General features: G+C 32.4%; 4 protein-coding genes across 6 annotated transcripts; 2 read left to right on the top strand and 2 right to left on the bottom strand.

Annotated features, from left to right (window-relative positions):
• Positions 1-674: 674 nt before the first annotated feature.
• LOC100806286 (protein RGF1 INDUCIBLE TRANSCRIPTION FACTOR 1) lies at positions 675-2231 on the bottom strand. 2 transcript variants are annotated; one of them, XM_006590490.4, is made up of 5 exons: positions 2069-2231; positions 1777-1953; positions 1619-1693; positions 1383-1523; positions 675-1265 (listed from the first exon to the last, which is right to left on the bottom strand). In XM_006590490.4, exons 1-5 carry the CDS (start codon positions 2069-2071, stop codon positions 927-929), a joined length of 735 nt encoding a protein of 244 aa, XP_006590553.1. In that variant the 5' UTR covers positions 2072-2231; the 3' UTR covers positions 675-926. The 2 variants fall into 2 exon arrangements, with proteins under 2 accessions (XP_006590553.1, XP_006590554.1); XM_006590491.4 differs by having other exon boundaries at positions 675-1262.
• A 4420-nt stretch (positions 2232-6651) lies between these two features.
• On the top strand, positions 6652-11409 carry LOC100805757 (acid beta-fructofuranosidase). The gene is made up of 7 exons (XM_003538679.5): positions 6652-7221; positions 8258-8266; positions 9064-9920; positions 10141-10302; positions 10424-10659; positions 10780-10867; positions 10952-11409. Exons 1-7 carry the CDS (start codon positions 6771-6773, stop codon positions 11015-11017), a joined length of 1869 nt encoding a protein of 622 aa, XP_003538727.1. The 5' UTR covers positions 6652-6770; the 3' UTR covers positions 11018-11409.
• A 132-nt stretch (positions 11410-11541) lies between these two features.
• On the top strand, positions 11542-14464 carry LOC100805220 (thylakoid lumenal protein TL20.3, chloroplastic). Of its 2 annotated transcripts, none has more exons than XM_006590489.4 (7): positions 11542-11864; positions 11955-12117; positions 12223-12252; positions 12803-12909; positions 13348-13382; positions 13532-13614; positions 14039-14464. In XM_006590489.4, exons 1-7 carry the CDS (start codon positions 11720-11722, stop codon positions 14073-14075), a joined length of 600 nt encoding a protein of 199 aa, XP_006590552.1. In that variant the 5' UTR covers positions 11542-11719; the 3' UTR covers positions 14076-14464. The 2 variants fall into 2 exon arrangements, with proteins under 2 accessions (XP_006590552.1, XP_006590551.1); XM_006590488.4 differs by having other exon boundaries at positions 13486-13614.
• A 4270-nt stretch (positions 14465-18734) lies between these two features.
• On the bottom strand, positions 18735-23277 carry LOC100779370 (NAC domain-containing protein 7). Its single transcript, XM_014763791.3, has 4 exons — positions 22718-23277; positions 20704-20886; positions 20314-20591; positions 18735-19758 (listed from the first exon to the last, which is right to left on the bottom strand). The coding sequence occupies exons 2-4, from the start codon at positions 20861-20863 to the stop codon at positions 19114-19116; spliced, it is 1083 nt and encodes a 360-aa protein (XP_014619277.1). The 5' UTR covers positions 20864-20886; positions 22718-23277; the 3' UTR covers positions 18735-19113.
• Between the last annotated feature and the right edge of the window lie 850 nt (positions 23278-24127).

Here is a 24127-nt window from a genome sequence, read left to right as displayed (position 1 = left end):
AATAATCAGTTATTCCTTTTCTATCTAACTGCTCACATCTTTAAGATAATAAATTAAAATAAAAAGACATAAGCTTCTGCATTTTTAAATTGAAAACCATTTTAATCAAATCTGTTAATTTGTATTGACAGTCTTTTAAAGACAGTACGATATATAATAGGTTTGTGTAATTTTCCCTTACAAAGAATTGTTTTATGAATCTGGATCATTTAAAATGAGAACTGAGAAGTGTAAAATGAGAAGGTTAAAATAAATTTGTCGTTAATCTAAAATATGTCCAGTTTATGAGATAGCTTATTTCAAAAAATAAGTAGGTGTATTTCTTATACATTTTTTTCTCTTTTAATACAGTCAAAACACTAACCTTGAAAAAAAAAAGTCAAATCACAATTTTGTATAAAATACAATCATGTGGACTTTTTAACATGAATGCAAAATATTTATACTGAAATGTATCAACTATCAACGCCGCAGGTCTAGCTAGACTAATAAAGGTAATGCGTAAAAGACACAAATAAATAAAATAAACTCCCGTGATCTATTTTGATAAGAAGCTGTCCAGCAATTTATATTTTGTTTGTGTGTGCGCTCAACAAGGTTTAACTTTAGAGAAAGCATGATTAAAAGATTCTAAAAAATCTTCAAAATGAATAATGAATAAAACAAAAATCAAGAAGACACGTAATGGCGCTTGTGCCTCTGTAATTGAAAAGCATTTTAACATCCTCTAGTTTTGTTCAATGCATTCCCTTGTTAATAAAGGGGACTACATATCAATTGCATTAACTTAAAAGAAAGTCAAGTAATAAAAAAATGACTCACTGGTTATAACACCAGAAGTGGAAGTATATGTGAAAACGTAAGAACTCTGAACCTACAAAATTGGTTTATTCGATTGAAAAAACAATTGGTTGGAGGATATGTTATCAGTAGAATGGAGATCGATGAGGGACTCCTTTTCGGCGGTTCACCATTGTGTACCAAATCTCTGGCACCATGTCAACACTACCACGTTTCTTTTTTAGTGACTCATTCTCTGTCACACTCCCACTATTAGTACTTGTTGATCCAGACACGGTGCATAACGATGTCGACGTGGGTGAGTGTGAGTCTAGGACTGAATCTGTTGTGATTTGGCTATCTTCTATTTCTTGGTGGTTCTCGCTGCTTCTTTCTTTGTCTAGTAGCACAGAGAATTCATGCTTGTTCCAAGTGTCCTTTATGCTTGTGCTTTTGGTAATTAGTAGAACATGTTGATGCACCTGCTACAATGTCAATGATCATGTGTCCAATCCAAGAGGACATAATTATCATCAAAATATGAAAAATAAAAGAACTTAAGTTGCTTGGAATTCATGATTTGAATAACACGAAAATTGAACCTTGCATGAGACAGAGCAGAAGATGTATGGGTCTTGGAGGTTACGGTCACATGTGATGCAAATGTTGCTCGAGCCTCTGTGAGAGCCGGTGGGAGGCCTTTGTTTCAAAAATACAACCTTAGTTTTATTTGTTGTGTACGGCTGTTCATTCATCATAATTCAGAAAGAGTTAGATTAGATCAACTAGAGGATATAGACTTTTGTTTATATTTTTTAAGATTGATTCTTTTGCTTACTTGAACAAGGGAACAATTCAACAATGTCTGAGCATCACCAAGGCGTAATACGTCATTGTACATGTATCTTCTTATCTAACACAGGAAACAAAATTGTGTAAATATTGGCTTTAAAAAAAATCATTGCATTTTTTTTTTCCATCAAAATTGTTCTTCACCTGCAAAAGGACGTGAGAGCGGTGAAAGGGCAAGCAGTGGAGGCAAATGCTTGTGCAGCAATCTAAGCAGAAAATGTTCTTCTCGTTCTTCTTTACAGAGTGATGAATCAAACAGCGAGTAAAAAACTTCTCTTCCTTAAGAATGAGAAGCCAATTAGGAACTGAGTTGAACCCAACCTGAGCATCAAACAAACACTATAACCTTTTAAACAACTGAAAAAAAATACTACTGGCAATATAGTAATAATGACTAGAAAATATACAGGAAAAAAGAAATGAAAAGAAGTTTTACCATGTTAAGTTGCTGAGAAGGTAATGGAATGAAAGTCACACATGACGAATCTTAGGAAGCAGAGAAAAATAAAGGATAACTGTAATCTGTAAAGTGATTTTTATTTTCTATTTATAAAAAAACGAGTGACAAAAGGAGAGGGGTAGAGCTTTCAGAATTGAGTGTATATATATATATATAAGGAGTGACACTGATAGAAAGATGTTTAGCGTGAAGCTAGGTTGGTAGTTATTCTTTTGAACATCGGGATAATGAAATAACACGAGGAACTTTCCGCAATTTTAGACCATAGTGCAGTTCCGTGTTGAACGTTGCATGCACAATGGCAGAGCCAACGCGTTAACGTTATATATATTATGGACACACAGTGCTCCTTGATTAAGCCAGTTAGGAATTAGGATAGCTTATGCCCTTCTTTCTTTCGGTGTGTGAGTGTGACAAACAGACATAAGGCCAAAAATTACGCTTCCTTTGTCTTCTTTACAAGTTGTTGTTACAACAGAAAAAGGGTCGACTAAGAATGTGCACAGGGGTCGGTTTTTTCAAACTGTTTTAAACTTTTAATGTACCATTTTAATGAACCGGTTTCTAACGAACCACTTAAATGTTCCAAACCATTCTAATGAACCCTTTGAACCATTTAAAGAACCTGTTCTGAACCGAACCACTCGAATAAGCAAGTTTAGAATTAAATCAGTTTTCAAACTGTTTTAAAGACCAAACCAGTTTTCAGTTTTGAACACTTAATACTCCCCTTTATATATATATATATATATCACCAAAAAAACAAGTATTTTAAAAAAAATGTTAATTGTCTTTTCATGATAAGTTATTCGGTTAATAATAAATTCACTTGCCAATCTTCTTACTTTAGTGCATTACAGTTACTAAAAGTCTTATTGTTCAAACTTTAATCATTGGGAGCAAGAGATAAACTTTTTCTTTTTCCTTCGTTAACTATTTCTTCCTATATTTTTGTTATGTTTTTTTTGTGAGGTTATTATTTGCGATAATATGACAGAGAGGATATCATGTAATGGTCTCAAAGTATGTCATGTCATTGTCTAATTATGTACTCCATCTATTCTATTATCACTTAATTTAATTGATCTTGACTAACGGGGTATAAAATCAAATATAAAAAATGTTGAAATTATTTTAGAGATATGAAAAATATATTTAAGTTTATATATTTATTTATTGTTATTTTAAGATAAAACATTTTACAAATTTGATTTAGTTTAAATAAATAATAGATATATTCTTAGAAGAGTGTTTCCTAGTATTTCTATTGTTTTACTTCTTTTTTTTTTTAACTGAAAATACCTCTACCATTTCGGTAACAATAAAAGAGTCAATACAACTGGAAATATCAGAAAACTAATGGAAGAAGCATGAGAAATGGCTGCCCTTGCTAACACATGAGCCACCATGTTCACTTATGACTTAATATACTTTTATTTTTCTTGGCCATCACCCACCACAAGTTTGGACATTTTGTATATGTGGGCCAATCGCCTGATCTGTGGCCCGGCGAAAGGTAGATGGGTTTATTGGACTAATTTCAAAATTTGCACTAATCTGTTAAACTAAATTGATGAGCCCAAAGAATAGTACCCAACGTTTTTTCCCCCTTTTGCATGCTTCCCAGTTTAAAAATAATAAAACATAAACAGTCTATAAATTCCAACGTAAGAAACAACAATAAAGAAATTTAAAAACAAGAGTTGTCCGTTATTTTTGATAAAAAAAATTATCCATATTAAAATAAAAAGTGTAGAAAAACTCCAAGACTCTATCAATTAAGGTTTTTCGTTACAAGATTATGTGAATTTCATATTGAAAAAATATATTTGGACAACAAAATGCTAGTAGACACATAGTTAGAGAGAGAAAAAGAGAAAAATTATAAAGAAAAATGTTTGATAAGCATTCAATATGTTATTTAATATCTACAAAGAGTAAAAAAAGAGAGAGAAAAATATAAATATGATATGATAAAAAAAGATATAAAAAAATGAGATATTTAAAATAAAGGATGATTTATATATTATTATTCATCTATGAATATAATGGGTGATGTTTTGAAATAGAAAGAATAAAAAAGAAATATTGATCTGGTGTTTTAAATAAAGGGGGTGTTCAAAGATCATATTTTTTCATATTTTATCATGCAGTCTTGTAAGTGCACATTTTTAATAAATGATTATTGAAACACAAAAGTTTGGAATTAACATTAATTCAATTTATAATAAATTATTTTCCAATTTTTAATCGTACCGCCCATTTTTAAAAAAAATTAATTCAATAATAGTAACATGAAAAACATATTTAATTTCAAACAAATTTACTTTATGCATGCAGCATGGCGAACATAATCATTCTCGTATGTTTCTGTATTTGGGAGAGGAACAAAAAGGGAGGAAGGTAGATGTAGAAGCAGAACGTGAGGGGGTGGGTTCTTGCTGGATATGTTGAAGAAAATGGGTGGGCCTTGCCCTTGGAAAGGGAAATGACTTTAGAGTTTAGATCACATGCAAAGGAATTATTCAAATCTATTGGTGTCAGATATTCCTGTAAGAGAGAGGACCAACTTCTACTTGCCTCTCTGTCCAAAAACTATAAACTAACCTCTCATCATCACCTACACTCTGGGACACAACAACAGGGCACAAGTCTTGTACTCTGCTGCTTCGATGATCATACTTCTAAAGAATTGCTTTCGAGACACCATTTGGATATTTTAGCAGTATTTAATTTACTTATATATGTTGTGAACAGCTTAATATAAAAATTAGAATGTGCCATTGACCTTACACGTATGCGAACAATGGGTTTGATAATGGTGCATGGATAGAAGGACGCATTCACGCATATATACTCTATTATGCTTTTGGTACCCCTTCTGACGTTAATGCTACTGTTTTGAGACACCACATTTCGTATTGAAAAGAACCCAGCTCTGTGGTGAATGATGGCCTTTGGCCAAATTATGAATTGAACTATGATGAAACACAGGGTGGATTGAGCAACCCAGTCGATCTGGAGTAAGTTGGATACAATAATTTCGTCAATGACTCCAACAATATCTCGCATGTGACCAACTTCAAAGTATCAAATAAAGGATAATTAAGGTTGATTTCTAACTTGTTTCCATAGTATAGCGGTAAATATTTAATAGATTAATATTAAGTTTATACCGGATAAAGTATAGGTCTGATCGAGAGAATAAATGACATACTCAAATCGAGCACATCATTGATCACATATTTATATATATCGAATAATACGTTTCAGCCTTCTGCATGCACGAGCAACAAGTATCATTCGGTCGTGATTATTATCACTAAATTTGCTTAATGATAATAATTCAATTAGAGATACCTAAGTATGATTAGAATGAGTATTGTTCAATTGATAATTATGATATGACATGCCCACAAACCCCATACCCAACAAGGTTAGAATAAAATATGATGAATAAGAGGACTAATTCATTCTCACCTACTCACTATATATCATTAATAACTTTGAGCCAAACTCTCATATGAGAGTCGAAGTGTTTTTTTGCATGTATCATTCCCTGTGTTCTATCAAATACTTCAATACTCAAAACTTTAATAAGGAATAACAAGTAGACAACCCTTCGACTTTAGAGACCCTTCGACACAATAAAAGATTCTTAGGGAGAAGGATGAGTATCCAATCCATTTGTGACATAAACAAAATTTATTTATTAATTTAACAAGGATAATTTATATATTTTTAACATAGCTAATATTCTTTTTAGTTAAAACTTTTATTTTTGAGGTTCCGGGGCATGCTTCATGAGCCATGACTTTCTCTAGAAATAAAATTTATTTTAGTGATTTTTATATCTTTAGAATTAATCTTATGATTTTTCACTATAAAATATCTTACTTTCAAGAAAAAATAAAAATAAACAGATATAACCCTCTTATTTATAATGATAATCAACAAATAATTCACTTGCCAGTGTAAAGGCAAAAAGAATATAAATACTTGATATAATTAGCTCACATAAGGAAACGATCTCTCTAACTTCAGCCACCTCTTGGACGTCGAAGTTGCTACAGGTGACTTACCTCCCTTGCTTCCAAATTGTAGACCATATAAAGGGCATCAGCCATTTAGCATCCAACTTGGAGACTCTTATTGAAGGATCGCCACACAATAAAATTGTAAGATATGTGATCATTATCATTTGGACTAGTCCAGGATAAAATATATATAATATGACATTTTTTTAAATATAAATATCAATAAAAGTTAAATATTTTTCTCAAAATAACCCTCTCCTTAAAATTAAATTTGTAAGTTTACTTGAGCCGTACCAATCAACGAGTTACAAACTTACAAAATGTATAATAAAAGAAACAGATAACAAAAACAAAGAACTAGAGTAAAAAAAATCATTGGCAATAGAAAAAAGGCGGGGCCAGCAAGCCCAAATATTAGTTAGAATAAAGTAAACAGTTATACCCCCGTAATGTATTGGCAGAAAGACCCCTATAAATATGGTCATATGGTAAATGCAGCTCGCACAGTTTACAATTATTTGTGCACTTTTGTGTGTCCTTTTGGCCAAAATCCCTCCTCTACAAAAACCCAACCCAAGTGTTACAAGTCTTAATTTCCATTATCACGTGAATTGTTGCACATTCCTTGTTTAGTCCCAGCAATGGGAAGCCACAACACAACAACCAGCTCCTCGTCTGATTCTGAACTCCCTTGTTCTAATTATATTCCGTTACCCGATGGAACCCACTTTCCCGCAGAAGAAGCTCCAAGAGAGCTGCTTGTGATCTTTTGTGGGTTGCTGGTGCTTGTGTCCTTGGTGGCCTTCAATGGCTACAGGGCGCATCCAAATGATCATCATCACGTGTCGTCATCATTGCCAACAACGTTGTTAACAGTAACACCCAATGAATTGGAACTGAGCCCCGATACAGTACCATGTTCAACATCGGAGACGACGGTTTCACGTGGCTTGTCTGCAGGGGTTTCGGAGAAGTCAAGCTGGCAATTGAACAGCAACAATGGGAGCGGGGAATCGTATCCATGGAACAATAGCGTGCTGTCATGGCAGAGAACAGCTTACCATTTCCAGCCTGAGAAGAATTGGATGAACGGTACGTAACTTCATTTACAGTTTGTTTTTTAAAATAATATTAACTACACTTTAATCTATTTTAACACATTATTAGTGTAATAATATTAACTACCTCGGAGTCCTATTAAGAATAAAGACACTAATTAGGATGGTTGCAAAATAAATAAAAAATTCAAAATATTTAAAAAGAATAATGATTTTTTTTAAATATTAATGTTAATTAGGAGATTCTATCGATGAAAGGACCCCCAAATTGGATTTGCGTTTCCAAGCAGCATGGCCAGAAAAGATGGAACATAAAAACGAGAAAAAGAAAAGAGAACAAAATGCGTTTTTTTTTTTTATAAAAAAAGCTCATAAAATATATTTACTGATTGGTTACTGTACACTTATTTTTTAAACTTAATTTGTCTTTAAAGAATAAATCTAGCTTATAACTCAGTCTTTGCTGTTTATTAGTTGTTAATTCTTTATACGCAGTAATTATTTCATTATCTTATTTAACTTTTATACTAGTAATGGTAATTTTGTGCTACTCTATGAATATTACTATTATAATTATAATGATAACATTTGACGAAAAATACATTTAATTCTGTCAAGGAAATTAAATTATTTTTCATAAAATTAATTATAACCCCTACATAGTCGACTTGTTAATTTTAAAAATGATGTATTAATTTTATAGTCCCAATCTCACCAAGCGAGATCAAAAGATAATGTCGGGAAAGGGTGTAGTTTAGTCGGTTCACTTTATAATTATAATAGTTAATAATTAAGATTGTGATTAAATATATAATAAAATTTAAATTATTGAAATTTCAGTCATTACTATTTTAATAACAAATTATAACTGTATTTTATCTTTTAAAATACAACTCCTTAATTAAAAAAAAGAGAGAGAAGCTAAATACCTTTTCCAAATAATTCTCTCAATTGAAAATGAAAAAAAAAAATGTGATTAAAGTTGAATCTTTGTGATACTAACTTTTTTCTTATCTTTATGGGGTGACTTCGGCTTGCTCTGCGGGGGAATTTGGTTTGCTCTGCTTCAGATCCTAATGGTAAGAGCACCCTCGCCTTTTCTCGTTGTTTTACCTAACTCGCTGGAAAAAAAATCATACAATTTTTTGCATAATATTTTATTTATAAAAATGATTGATAGAAATAAATGTAATAGAGATAAAAAAAAATGTTATCTAAATTGCTATATGATTTTGTTGTATAAATAACATTTTTCTTTCTTTAATTTCTTCTCCTTTTTATTAATGTAGATTTTTTTTAAAGGCTTTTATTGATGTATATTATTAATTTGTGCCATTTCTTTTGCCATGACTTGCCAAAATTCCTAACGCTATTATATTATCATACGAGCATGGGTCTTTTGTGCAGAAAATCTATGAATCTATTCTCTGCACATTATTTAAACGATAAGACTTTCAATTTTTCATAAGAAATTAAGGAATGAGATTTTTCTAAAATGTTGAATAAACGGGTCAACCCCAGTTCTTAAACAGTACTTCCAGCAGTCTGTTTCTGAACCGCACGTTTGTGTGACCAAACAAAACAAAATAGAAATCATTAATCTTGATTGAACTACTTTGTAATATTAACTAATCTTAAATTAACAGTATATAAATGTTTATATTTTTAATTTACATATTTACTTATTTCTGAGAAGGTAACCCCCTTCAACTTTCTTGATCCAATATCAAATTCTAGAAAATTATTCAACCAAAGTACAAAGTTTTTCCAATATTGGTGGAATTATTGAAGTTGAAAAGAAGAGCCATAATTGTCCAAATTTCCCTGCATCACCACCTTTTTGACATATTTGTTGCAATTTGTGAATCAACTTCAGGTCCAATGTTCTACAAAGAGTGGTATCACTTCTTCTATCAGTACAATCCAAAGGGTGCAGTTTGGGGTGACATAGTTTGGGGACACGCTGTGTCAAGAGACATGATCCATTGGCTTCACCTTCCACTAGCAATGATGGCTGATCAATGGTATGACAAGAACGGTGTGTGGACTGGCTCTGCCACCATTTTACCCGATGGTCAAATCATTATGTTGTACACTGGTTCCACCAACGAATCAGTGCAGGTGCAAAACCTTGCATACCCTGCAGACCCCTCTGATCCTCTCCTTGTTGATTGGATCAAATACCCTGCAAATCCTGTTCTATTCCCACCACCAGGCATTGATGCCAAAGATTTTCGTGACCCCACCACTGCATGGCTCACCTCTGAAGGAAAGTGGCGCATCAGTATTGGTTCCAAGCTTAACAAAACTGGCATTGCCTTGGTTTATGATACCATTGACTTTAAGACCTTTGAGCATGTGGAGGGAGTGCTTCATGCTGTGCCAGGCACTGGCATGTGGGAGTGTGTTGACTTCTTCCCAGTTTCCAGCAAGGGTGAAAATGGCTTGAATACTTCAATCAATGGGGAGAATGTGAAGCATGTCGTAAAGGTTAGCTTGGATGATGATAGACATGATTACTATGCACTTGGGACTTATGATGAGAAGAATGTTAAGTTCACACCAGATGACTTCAAGAACGATGTTGGTATTGGACTCAGATATGACTATGGTATATTTTATGCATCCAAGACATTTTATGATCAGAGTAAGGGGAGGAGAGTGTTGTGGGGTTGGATTGGAGAGTCTGATAGTGAATATGCTGATGTGGCTAAAGGTTGGGCATCAGTTCAGGTGCGTTACTCATTTACCTTGTTTACAATATTATGTCCTTTTAGTCTCACCCAATTTGCACATGACACATAATTGGATATAGTTTAAAAGAAAGAAATAATAAGATTCAATTATATGTCATGTACAATTTCATCAGGACAGTGATAATAGAGACTTATGAAATAATTTTTTTCCTTTTAAACTATTGTTATATAAGCTAACAATAACAATAATTGTACAGGGTATTCCAAGAACAGTGACACTTGATAAGAAAACTGGTAGCAACTTACTTCAATGGCCTGTGGCAGAGGTAGAAAGTTTGAGACTGAGAAGCGAGGAATTTCAAAATTTGAAGGTGACGCCAGGGTCAGTGGTGCCACTAGAAATTGGAACAGCTGCACAGGTTTGATAGAGTTCATGTTATTTTTTATTTAATTGGATAGTATAGTTAGGAGAATATCAAGTTGTATGAAATTAAGGGAGGCTAATTCAATGACATGAAATTGAACCTGCCAATGCAACAGTTGGACATTGTAGCTGAGTTTGAGATAGATAAGGAAGCCTTGGAAAAGACAGGCCAATCCAATAAGGAGTACAAGTGTAGCACAAGTGGTGGAGCAACTGAACGTGGTGCCATAGGACCTTTTGGTCTTCTAGTTTTGGCAGATGATGATCTTTCTGAATACACTCCCACTTACTTTTATGTCGTCAGAGGAAGCGATGGGCAACTTAAAACTTCCTTCTGCTCCGATCAATCAAGGTATTGAACTAATATTTTTTGTTTTGAACATGAAATTGCATTGTTTATTTATTTGGTAGTATGTTATTTATTAATTTGTGATAAAATACAATGATGTATTCGTTACATTTTATTTTGTAGGTCTTCTTTAGCAACTGATGTTAGCAAGAAAATCTTGGGAAGCTTAGTTCCAGTACTAAAAGACGAAAAATTGTCTGTAAGGATACTGGTAAGTTAATCCTTGTAATTTTGTGATTTTCTTGCTCAAATTCTTATATGTACACGAACTTTGATTTTTTCATGTTCAAATTAGGTGGACCATTCTATAGTGGAAAGTTTTGCTCAAGGTGGAAGGACGTGTGTAACATCTCGAGTTTAAAAATAAAAGTGTTCTTGCGCATATATTTAAGAAAATAAGAAAACTGAAATAAATGGGCTCAGTATATCTAATTAAAGAAATAGTTTAAAAAATAAACTCTCAAAACAATTACTAACATAAGTTTAAATAATATTGCACAATCACATTGCATGAAAGTTCATCATTTTAAAAAAATATACAAACAAATGATATGATTTTTTTTTTTTTGGGTATATCAAATTATATGATTTAAGTTTCTGAAGAGAGACTAACTTAAATGTCAGCAAAGTCATCTTAAGACTTAAATATTACATTGAACACATTGAAGTTCTTATTTAGTAGTAGTACTACTTTCTGTTTAGCTTAGCATATTCACTTTATTATTAAAAAAAAAAATCAACAATTATAACAATAATAAAAAAAACCGTTAATAACACATTTTTTATTATTAGTTTAACATAATAGGATTAAAAGAAAAAATATTAAATAAAACGTGAGAGTGACAAATTTCTCTAAAAATAATCCAACTGTAATAATACTAGAGAGCAGAGCAATTGGGCTATGTGGTGTTACCAGAAAGCAGATAAGACTTGAACACGTGTGCTACTACTTACCACTTCTCCATGAATTACTGAACTGCGAGCTCCCTCCAATTCGCTTCTCCTTCTTCTTCATTCCTTGGCAGTACACAAATCTGTCATATCTTGCTGCTCGATCGTTACGATGATGGCGCTCAATTCATTGTCACCACTTTCAATTAATTCTCTTCACGTATCTTCAAGCTCAACTTCAAAGATTTCGCATTCTCATTCCAAGTCCTTTCCCGTCGTTGTGTGCCAAATTAACTCAAACAGAGATCATCGTCAAGGTGAGTACGCTACTGAGTAGTAGTTTGCAGTTAGTACCCTTTTATTTTGTTATCATTTTTTCATTGAAAGAAAGAGTGTTGCCAATGCAGAATCCACAAAATGGGGAAAAGTGGTTTCGGCCACGTTGGCGGCTGCTGTTATTGCCTTCAGCTCTGACATGTCTGCCCTTGCTGATCTCAACAAATTTGAGGCTGAAATGAGGGGTGAATTTGGAATAGGATCGGCTGCGCAGTTTGGCTCTGCTGACCTCAGGCTTGTTCTGTTTCCTTCATTCTACTTTACTATCTTCTTTCGGGTTATGAACTGTTATGGGAAATAACAATAATAACTGAATTTGGATCCCTTATTGTTCTGCAGGAAAGCGGTGCATGTCAATGAAAATTTCAGGTAATGTTTTGTTTCAATTGGCCGTGTTATAATAATAATAATAAAATTACATATGCAACATTCATCTTTCCCTGTTCCTTTAGTCAATGTTCATTTTTTTCGTCGTTTCTATTTTACGTCGTATGCCAGGTACTAGTATGAGTTGGCTCAAAACCTTAGTTTTCATTCTTTTAATGCAACCTTGTCAAAAAGACTATACTTCTCTGGTGTAAACATTCCAAACTCAAGATTTTTCAGTTTTGTAATATTTTTCTGCATCCATTGGTCCCTCAAATTGATGTTTTACTTGAGTTCTGAATTACCAATTGCATTGCTGGAGGCACTACTTGTCAGATACAAGTACTGAGCTCATAAGCATACTAGGAAACTAGCTAAATTCTTCTATGCAGTTAACATATAAGTGCATTTCAAATTAACATGAGCAATTAAGCATAGTAGAACAGTGCTACTTCAATTTATTCTAAATTGTCACTTCATAGCAAATTATGGAATCTAATAATGTATAAATTTGGAGTCCTCTATTCATAATCATTCTGAATGACTGATACAGAAGAGCCAATTTCACAGCTGCTGATATGAGAGAATCTGATTTTAGTGGTTCAACTTTCAATGGTGCATACCTTGAGAAAGCTGTTGCATACAAGGCAAACTTTTCAGGTACTTATAAGCTTATTGCAATGTAGATTTCAAAAGCTAAGTAATAGCTTTACAGTTTACAACATGTTTGAAAGCAATTCTAAGTTATATATCTTGAGATAAAAAAAAGTCTAATAATTCATATAATAGATTCTGCTAGACCCACTGTTCACTCAATTTATCTAATTCATTCACCTAATAGATTCTAATGGACCCAAGGCAGATTTCCCTTCAAAGTCATGATTAAGCCTCACACATCCAAAAGAGTGTTTATTCTGTAAGTTAAAAAATATGGCATCAATATACTCCGGCAGAAGACATAAAGAACTCTTATATATACCTTTTAGTTTATCATTCTCGTGTACTCCTCATTTTCTTTGCAGAAAAATTCTTGTGTTCTTGTGTGTAATTTCCAACAGTAATTCTAATTTTTAAATATTTTCATTTGACATTTTTCAGGTGCTGATTTAAGTGATACATTGATGGATCGCATGGTATCTACATCAAGTTGATTAACTTTATCTATACGTTCAATACTAATTTTTTTTCTCTCTTTTAATTGGGTATATGTGTGATTTTCTTGTTTGAGGTCTAAAGGTTCTAAATGAAGCCAATCTCACTAATGCCATTCTCCTTAGAACAGTCCTCACACGGAGTGACCTTGGGGGAGCCATCATCGAAGGTGCTGACTTTAGTGATGCTGTGTTGGATCTTCCTCAAAAGCAGGTATGGCCATTGATGGCAGATAAAAGGAATGGTTCTTCCAATGTGAAATGGATGATGATTTAATTCTTTCAAATTTATGAATCTCCAGCCTCCTTCCCCCCTTCCATTCCATTCCAAAGAGTAACCAGGACTAATCCAAGCATGTTTTCATCTTCCAATTGATAACTTTCCTTTATTTTATTGTTCTCAAATGAGAAAAGTATTCTTTTGTACCCTTTTCAAATCATGACCTTGTAAAAGGAGAAAATAAATACAAAATCTTAAATAGGCCCATTTAGTGTCTTTTCTCATGCTATTTGAGCTTACCTTTCTCCCATGATCCTCACATCTGATCAAGATCCATTCTTGCTTAGAATATGTATCATTGCTTTTTTGGAGCATAATTGACTGATGATGATGTATATTGTTTGATTAAATTGTATAGGCGCTATGCAAGTATGCTAGTGGCACAAATCCTGTGACAGGAGTAAGCACAAGAGTAAGCTTAGGTTGTGGGAACAAACGACGAAATGCATATGGCTCCCCGTCATCTCCCCTTTTAAGTGCTCCACCACAGAAACTGCTTGACCGAGACGGTTTTTGTGATGATGCAACAGGACTTTGCGATGCAAAGTAGTAACTAGTTGTAATATTTGCTACAAGGCCATATTCGTGTAAATATATCAGAGACTACAATTGAGGCCTCTATTTGCCTTTGCATTTCTGAGAGCATATCCGCATTCAACAAATGATGCCCTCTCTTGAATCTATGTTGGATATTGCTGGTCTCTGTTTAGCAAGCCAGAACCTATTTTGTCCAGCCACTTTCTCCTATGTAAGATCTACGGGATATAAAATGATGCTTCGTGTTCATAATTTCTCACCCATTTGCCACAAAACTTTAATGAACCATGTAAGTCCAATTTCTTGTTTAAATTTATATTACACAAACACACTCACATTCTCTCTTATAGATGTTAATATTCGTCGGAGATCGAATTCAACTATTGGAATTCTTCTATGAAATAGGCATCTTTTATTTATTTTTACATTATTAATTTTCTCTGTAGATAAGTTAATCACACCTGTTATTAATCACAATCACATCAACATTTTCTCTAATTTTGGGTGATTGACTATCAGTGGACTAAAATTGTTCAATTTTGAAAATATTGTGGATCAAATGTGTAATTAAATTTTTATAGTGATCAAAATTGCATTTTTGTGAAATTATAAGGACCAAAAATAAATTTAAGTCAAAAAATTAAAATGGTTATATGATAGTTGATTCTAGTTAAAAAGAAATATTTCCTTTAAAAAATTAAAAAGAAAACAATTAAAAATATATATTAATTGTAATTAGTTTAATTTGATTTTGAAGTAAACTGAAGCAATTAATCAGGCTAATATAAACCAATTTAATTAATTTGATTAAGATGATAGGATTCATATAGTCAACTGGATTTGATGAACACTCTGTGATTATTAAGTTATAAATAAATTTAGTGGTCAACCATATCTTGAATAAAATTGTTTCTTATAAAGAATAGTAAAAAAATTATATGTAAATTTATATAAGATACTTTATTTCTTCATTTCAAATTATAATTTTCTCTTAGAAGTTCAATTAAAAAGTTTCATTAACTGCCACTCAATTTAGTTCACGATTTTTTTAAATTATAAAAATGATTATTTTTATTTTACTTTTTTCAGCCCCCTTAATTTATACTCCTGTAATGTATGATAAAAATGTTTAGCAATGTGAAGTATAGAAATACAAAAAAAAAAAAAAAAAACTCTTTTCAGAAATGTAAAAAAAAAAAAAATGTGATATGAATGTTGACGACTTGACCTACTCCTCTATATGGCCTTTTGCAATGATAAGAGAGGCCTTAGAAGCTAAGGTCAACTTACGGAGAAAGCAACTTTTGTTAAAGTTGAAAAATCCCATTAGAGCCCACAATGAACAAAGTGACCCGACTCCTACCGGCAAGCCAATGAGTCTTGATTTTACTTTTCCTATAACTTGGGTTTTACTTTTCCTTTTGATCTGTACTTTTTTTTCAGTCTTTCCCGAGGGAGGGATTCTTAATTGGCATTAATATAATGAATCTTGATTTTTGGACGATTCATAATTTTAAGGAATATATTAATATTTCATTTTTTTTCTCACATATTATATGACCTATTATTTTTTATATTTTCTATCTTTATTTATGCATTGTCTAGGTGTTAACTTGCTAGCATTTGGGGGAGTCTATAGATATTTTTCCTAATATAATTTTCTTTTCAAATTAAACTAATGGATTCACAAACAAACACAAAAATGTGAGAAGTGTCTGTCTCCCTTTGTGGTTGATTCCCCAACATTTCATCCAGGGGATGTGTCCTTCTAGTATTACAGCTTATTGCCTATGGTTCTCGGGTGTTGCTATTCTTTTTTATATTTAATAATTTGGATGTTTGACCACCAACCCTACCCCTTAAATTTTACCCTGGACTTCATGCTGCTTCAATCACCTCATAGTTTTTGTCTGTTATCATTTTATGCATGCACATATATATAATTGTGTTTAATGATAAAAAATATATATATATAATTGTGTTTCAGGTTTACATTATATGCACCGTATATTTACTAAATGGCATCTTGTGTGCATCTAAATATACAGGTCAAAGGTAGAAAAGTCAGAAAACTATCAGATGAATTTTATAACAAATTAACGTGGTTAATCCTGCAAAGTTCAAAGTCATGTGTTTACACTTTACACGTCTCTGTTCTTCAGATTAAGATAGGACTTTATTTCATTAAGCTAAAAAATTAGTTTAATTTATGAAAAAGTATTGTCCAAGTAAATTATATGGAGGTTTGCCTGATATAGCTAGGATCCTATTCCACTGCTTTGTAGCATTCCAGTAAACAATTCAACTAACAATTAGCAGTAAATTAACAACCTGTCAACGTTCAAAGATTAGAAACAATCAAGAATATATATATATATATATATATACACACACACACACGACAGGAAGTAATTCAATGTTTTTTTGGGGAACTAAACAAGCGCATGTGCGATGATGCTATTGTTATCTTCACATGGATCAGTTTTATCACACTCACATAGTCAATAATATGGCTACCGTAGAATGTGAAGAACTCTTAAATAATAATTATTGTAGTCGTCTCAGTCTCACGCCGCCTCAGTGCGCATGGCCTACTAGTTTTGGCTTTGCCGAGCAAACGCGAGTCAATTGATTTTCTCTTCTCTAGCTAGTGAGACAGAGAACTGTGTACCAAGTCAAAAGATGTTAGAAAAATATTTACCTTTTGTTAAATCGTTTTTCCCTTTTCATCCATCGATCCTTGAGGCAAGCATGCCGACTTCTCACACTTAATTTCTGTCTTTTAGTGTAAGTAATTCATGAGACAGAGTACAGTTGAAACCTGCAGCATTATGATTAAGTTGATGAGCGCACGCCTAATCATTGTTTCGTCGTGCCATTGCTTTAAAGGAAATTTTTAATTGTTGACTCCGACAAAAGAATTTCATCCCTCATCAACATCCAATGACCCCAACACATAGAACTACGGTACTAGTTACCTTTAAACACCATGCATGATTAGGTGCTTAAGATTAATTTGCCTTGTTGCAGGTATATATATATAACAACCCATCAACTTTTGAATACAGACGGCTCTGCCTAGACCCTGTGATATAGCATACCCCAGCAACTGCTGAACCACCAGAAGATGCTTGTGGTAATTAGAGAAATCTTTCATTAGGAGGAGCCAACTTTCACGCACAGGTATGCGTTGTGAGAATGGAATATGGAAACTTTCTTAATTATAGAATTTGTTTGATATATGAAATAACATTCATGATGCATGACAGCATGAGTCTACCTGGTTACGTATTTAGTATACATTAGATATATATGTTTATTTACCGAATAGAAATCATTGTGTAAAACACTATAAAGCTAGCTAGGTAATGTACGTTAACTAGTTCAGTTTGGTTTTGGTACTGAATGCATGGAAAAAAACAGGTATCACCTTTAAAACATGTGCAGCCTTCATATATTTCTTATTATGTTTTTTATATTTCTATTTATATTTAATATATATCATGTTGTAGTCGTATCCTAGTTTTTGAAAAATTCTACCGAAGCCTCGTACATGTACCGGCGGCTACCGATATAGCCATATGCATGGGTATATAAATATATATTTTCTTATACTATAATAAAGTTAAAACTTAAATATGATCATATATATGTGAGCCAATTAAGGCAGATTAGTATAGCGAACAGTGTCCTTAATTAACACCCTACATGCGGCCGTTTGCTTCCCCGATCGATTTATCATGTTTCTATACACTTTGGATTCAGTTGGCACACATTCCGCAGCACCGTCTTGTGAGAAGCAAGAATTGCTTTCTTTTGCAACGTTGGTTTGAGGGGTCCAGAATAAAATCAAACATGCTATAGGTTTTTTAGTTATGTTATTATTACTGCTTCATTGCTTCGAATACGGCACCCCTAGTTTTTCTGATGAGCGAACTCATTCTAGGTTGCATGCACTACACTATCAGATGTCCCGTTGATTTGTGTCCGTTTGGGCAAGAAAAAAGATTTTCTTACATCTTGGTTGACACCTTAAGAAATAAAGAGAAAAGTGTATATATGATATGATTTAATAAAAAGAAAGATATAAATAAAATAAAAGTGTGAACTAAATGTTTAAAATTTGTGAATATAAACAAATCAGAACTCTTTTAGACAATATGCCCATCTCATTCTCAAGTCGGAAAACCCTTTATTCTTTTTTATTTGTTTTTATTTTTGTGTATAATTTAATTAAGAATTAAATATATTAATCAGAGAACAATTAATGTTATTTTGATTTTTTTTAATTACAAATTGTGTAAGTAGCATTCCTTATTTCATAAACCTCGCTCAAGATTAATATTTTATTTTATTTTATAAATTTTAACCGATGATCATGAAAAATAAATTTATTAAAAAAATGTGTTAAAAAATACATTGTTAACCTTCCTTTTTTTATATTAGTTTTGTTAATGACAAATTCGCAACGGTTGATTGCATACATGTTTATAAGTTTTTATTATAAAAAAATATGATCGTATTCATATACAAGTCATTTTCTCATAAAGAAATATACAAGTCCCTTTTATAAATTTAAGTTCTTTTAAATTCTAACTTTTAAGTCATGTTGAATAAAAATAATAATACATGTCTTCAATTTTTATAGATAAATAAAATTTGCACTGAATTCATTACAACAAATCGAAGTTATATATATGCTATATGTGTATTTCTTGCATCATATCGATTCCAGATTATTAGTTGACACACTGTCACCTGCAGATTTTCAACATCTTAGGATATTTAATAATTTAGGGTATATCATGTACATAAGTGTGTGTGTGTTTTTTTTTTTGTCTTTTTCGAGAGCGTTAAACTGTACTCCCTATAATTAGTATAGTATGCATCTTCTAGCTATAAACTTTCATTTCCACAGGTCAATCTGGCAACTGGAGGTGGAAGGGTGGAAGTTGAAGCCATCTCCTGGCCAATCTCCGTTTTTGTGCATCCGTTTGCTAGCAACTTAATTTGTTCGGCCACTTTGGAATAACTTGTTTCCTTGGAAAAATGTTGATCGTGACTGAGCTGAGAAGCCACAAATTTGTCAAGTACTCTCCAATCCGTAGCAGGGTCCACTGCTTGATCATTGCTACCATACGGAAATTGCAGACTTTGTTGCTGGCAATGTTGTTTTATGTGTTCCTCTTGCGTGAGTGACAATGACTGCAAAGCATTGCCATTATTATTGCTACCATAGCCATATGGGATAACTTGGCTACAATTCAAACTGGTTGAAGATTGAGGAACTTTGGGACTCTCTAGCTGTGGAAGTTGGAGGAAAGCATCATGGGGTATATTGAATTGCAATTCCAACTCCTTCTTGAAAGGGTAGTGCTGGTGGTATGATGCATAAGGGTTAGAAATTCTGCTTGGGGATTCAAGCTCTTGCATGAATGAGACAGCTGGGTCATCATACCAACATGGTGACTCATACTCCCCCATTTTCCTCACTGTTGTCATTCGTTTTTTGAACACTCTACATACAACCCAGCCTTCTTCCTGGAAAGCATTTACAGAAATTAATTACACTCTAATTAAGAGGTTACTATTTCACTCCCGCATAGTGAATATATTACAGCGCAAATAAACAAAAATATAATCACGAGAGGTTATATAAAGACTGTCGATCATGTATATTGAGTTCTTAAATTAATTAGTAATAGATGATTAATTAATGTAACCATTTTCTTCTTGAATCATATACTCAACTTGCAGGAAACAAATACTGTAGCTCAATTCTTTGGTAAAGGCTAAGATAAATCAATTATTATATAGTGTGGTGAAAATAAGTATTCATAAAAATACTATTAATTAGCGTGGTGCATGTACAAAAGACTGACAAATCTTTTGTGATTCAACCGAAATTTCTATTATTCAGTAGAAGTAATTTTCGTGCAATTCTATAGAAAAATTCTCCCCAGTGCGTATACTATAAGTCCAATTTATACGTGTTTCTATTCAGTTCAACTGTTTTATTACTAGCGCAATCAGAGATGAAAGAGAGAAATTGTTATAAAGAAAAGAAAGTAAATAATTAGTTTGTTAATTAATTACCTGAGTAGTTCCATTTTGATTAGTTTCTAGGCGGTATTCATGCATGATCCAGTCAGATTTCTGTCCATTGGGGGCTCGTCCTTTGTAAAAGACGAGAGTCTTTCTCATGCCAATAAGGAAATGCCTAGGGCTAGAGTGAATTGCCTTGTCCCTTCCTGTAGCCTTCCAGAACCCTGCCTTTGTAGCTCTATTGGTACGAGTCCCAGTGGGGTACTTCTTGTCTTTATGACTAAAGAAATACCATTCATTTTCTTCATCGCTTCCTATTTTGCATAATTCTATATATCATCAGAAATAAACAAATGTGAGCAGTACTGTGGTTTATATATATGTATTTCTAATTGGAGACTTAATCATAAGAAGCTAGCTAGGCTTATATATCATACGTACCTTGAAGATCCCATGGCTCGATTTTATAGAGATCGACATCTTTTATGATATCTAGATCAATCCTTTTAGAAGCTACCTTTTTCCTAAGATAGTAATCAACAAGTTCTTCATCGGTGGGATGGAAGCGAAAGCCAGGAGGAACATGTGAAAAAGTATTCATATCTTCTCTAGATTTTAATTAACCTGCATTTGAGGGGAGGAAAACACAAATTAAAAATTAACACGATCACCTTTCTTTGTAATAGAAAATGAAAATTGGCATCTTTTTTTCTTATAATTAAAACTCGTCAAATATTTATTATTCAGTAGTTATATTTTATAATTACAAATTCTTCAAATTTATAATAAAATTAAAAATAAATGAATACTTGAAAACTCCTACTTGTCATTTTGTTTTAATGTTTATTTATGAATTATTAAATACTCTAGAGAGTCACAGTTTTATTCAACTAAATAATTATATTTTAAATAATTTTCTTAATTATTCAAAATATATTGAATACTTTTTTACATTTAAGAAATTAATTATATTATTCAATTTTCTTAACAAATATTAAGAGTACTTTTTTATAAAAAAAATATTTAAAGAATGTAGAACAAAAATCTATAATAGATTCAAATAAAATATCAAAAGTCACAGTGACACAAATGAAGGTAAAGTAATCAAATATTTTTTATGATGAAGGTAAAATAATAAATAGTTGTTTCTATTTTTTTTATGATATCATCATGATCATGAGGAGTAAAATTGATTAGTGATATCCAAACGTACTAGTTGAAATTTTGCGTCTGTAAGTTCTGCAAATCATTCTGAAACATTAGACGGAGAAGCAGTTGAACTCTAGGTTTATTAATTAGGAGAAAAAGAAAAGGCAGCAATCATTCCCAGTCCTCCCAACCTAATTCGCCCCTTCCATAGACCTTCAATATATAAATATGTATTATTCATTTTCAAAATACTAACTAAAGTTTTTAGTATCTCCTTAAAGTTCTTATGTTTAAAGACGAATGGATATATATATATATATATATCAAGAAAAGACTATGAACGGGTGAAGAAACTATCTATTTTTAAACATCAAAATCAATTGTTATAATTAAATAAAAACAAAACTATTATACAAACGTATCCAAAATAAAAATACAAGTGATAAAAGTACAAGTTTAAACATATACTAGCACTCGATCGATAACTTTATTTGGGAAACATTAAACACTATTTCCTTAAAAAGACAAAGAAATGAGTTGTGACACATAATATTAGAGAGCCTAGCTAAAGGCACACTTTTGTACAATGCAATGATGCGAAGGCATGAAGATGGAGGAGGATTTACAGGATCAAACATAATCTTTGCATTGATTCACAAAAAAAGTACGTATTCGAGCACTAAAAACCGAGTCCATTGTTCGAAATGTGCACAAATGCAGAAGTAAGAACAAGTAATTAGAAGCTTATTTTTCAAAACATTCAACCGATTTGAGTAGGAAGGGGATATCATTTCTGCTGAGAAAAAAATATGGTGTGTATTACAGGTCAGATATGCAATGATATTGTGTAAAACCCATAAAAAGGAAGAAAACGAGAAAAAGTGAAAGCATATTACGGTTAGGTGTTGATGGAACATAAACTCCAATCGAAACACGCAAGATCAAAGATCATGTAAAGATTTAATTAATGCAAGTGAAGTGACATATTAGCATTTGACTATGGTTTTCTGTCTTTTTGTTGTCTTTCTTGTTTTGGACTTTTCTAGTTGACTTGAATTAAATAAAATCATTCCACCATATATTTTCATGTCTTATAATTTAGACAAACACATAATTATAATAATATGCGAAAGTAGAACAAGCAGGAAGGTAAATCCATGTTAATCGAGAGAAATTTAAAACATGAATCAGATTAAGAACAATTTTAAACGCTGACTGTGAAATTAAGAACAACCTTGATATATATATTACTCTTCTAATTAGAAGGTAAAAACACGTAGTCCTGTGTAGATCTGATGAAACCAACCTCTTTTGCAGCACGTACGTATTCAATATGGTAGCTTCTGGGATGCCTTTGATTGACAATCTTTATAAGAAGAATATCGTCAAATCCAGCCAAAAAGAAAGGCAATCAAGTTAAGGGGACAAAGAAAAGAAGTTAGGTGGAAAGAGCAATTAATAGCGTTCCTTGGGAATTGAAGTGAATCCAAACTGTTCTGTTCTGCACCGAGGAATGAACTAATTGTCTGTCTACTAGGAGTTGTTGTCTACAAAAGAGAGAGAGAGAGAGATGAGATCCCGAGAATCACTGAGAAAGAGAAGGAAAAGGAAAGAGATGGAAAGGTTCAAGAATGGGAAAATGGAGACGGGGTAGGGTTTTAAATAGAAAACAAAAGCACAACAATCCTCTCAAAAGTTTCTCTCTCTAGCTTATCTATTGAGTTGGAGCTAGATTGCAGGAAAAGCCTTGAGTTCATAAAAGGTGGCGCTAAATCGGCGAGGGAGAAAGAGAGAGACAGACAGAGATGTAAACCTCCTCCGATCCACCCACCAGCAACTGATAGTGACGACAAAAGAATAATTTGCCCGGCCCGGAGAATCAGGATTGTGTTACTGTGTCTTATCAACCAGTTACCATAAATATCTATTTTTAATAAGAATAATTATATTTGGACACCCTAATAGCTCATCATCTTATTTGTTTCTATCTCTCTTTTTGTTTAATCAAATACATATTGCATATATTACTTTTTCTATTATTTCCTTCTATCTGGGTTTATATATATTAGCATATATATGGCTGTCCAAGAATCAAAGTAAATACTCTATTTAATTAGTTGTTGAACTATGTATTTGTGATAATTGAATGATGATTAACTTAATTTACAAATATTTAAATATTATGATAAATTAATTCAATCATTTAAATATATGCTGATAATTTATTTTTTAAAGTATGATATAAAATGTTAGAATGATCATTAAACTACAGTACTACTTACATCAAATGAGTCGTGTGTTTTAATTTAATTTGACCATCCACGATAAAACCCTAATTCGTTCTTATTTCTGAATTTTAATTCTAAAATGTTACATGTAGAAAGAGTCGGGTTAATTAGGGCTTATTTTTGACAGAACACACACACATATAAGTTTTAAGTTATGAAGTCTTTTTTATAGAATGTTAGAAAAAAGTGTGTCAGTAGCATTTTTTCCCATTCAGATAATAGATTGGTAACATGCTCCCAGCTGTACATTGGGTCGGTGGCCATTAGTCATTAGTTAACAGTTATACACTCTTCAATCCTTTGAAATGGGACGACGCATAAAAAGCTTTTCTCCTGCTAATAATGATAAAAGTGAGCGATCGAAAAAGCTAGCTCCACTTTCCATTTGCAGTTGCAGGAGCTCTTGTGTGTCTTCAAAAAGTGCAAAT

Source organism: Glycine max, chromosome 11 (genome assembly GCF_000004515.6).
Source record: "Glycine max cultivar Williams 82 chromosome 11, Glycine_max_v4.0, whole genome shotgun sequence".
NCBI classification, from domain to species: domain Eukaryota; kingdom Viridiplantae; phylum Streptophyta; class Magnoliopsida; order Fabales; family Fabaceae; genus Glycine; species Glycine max.
The sequence above is the reverse complement of the archived record's forward strand: the minus strand, read 5'-3'. Positions and strand labels throughout refer to the sequence as shown.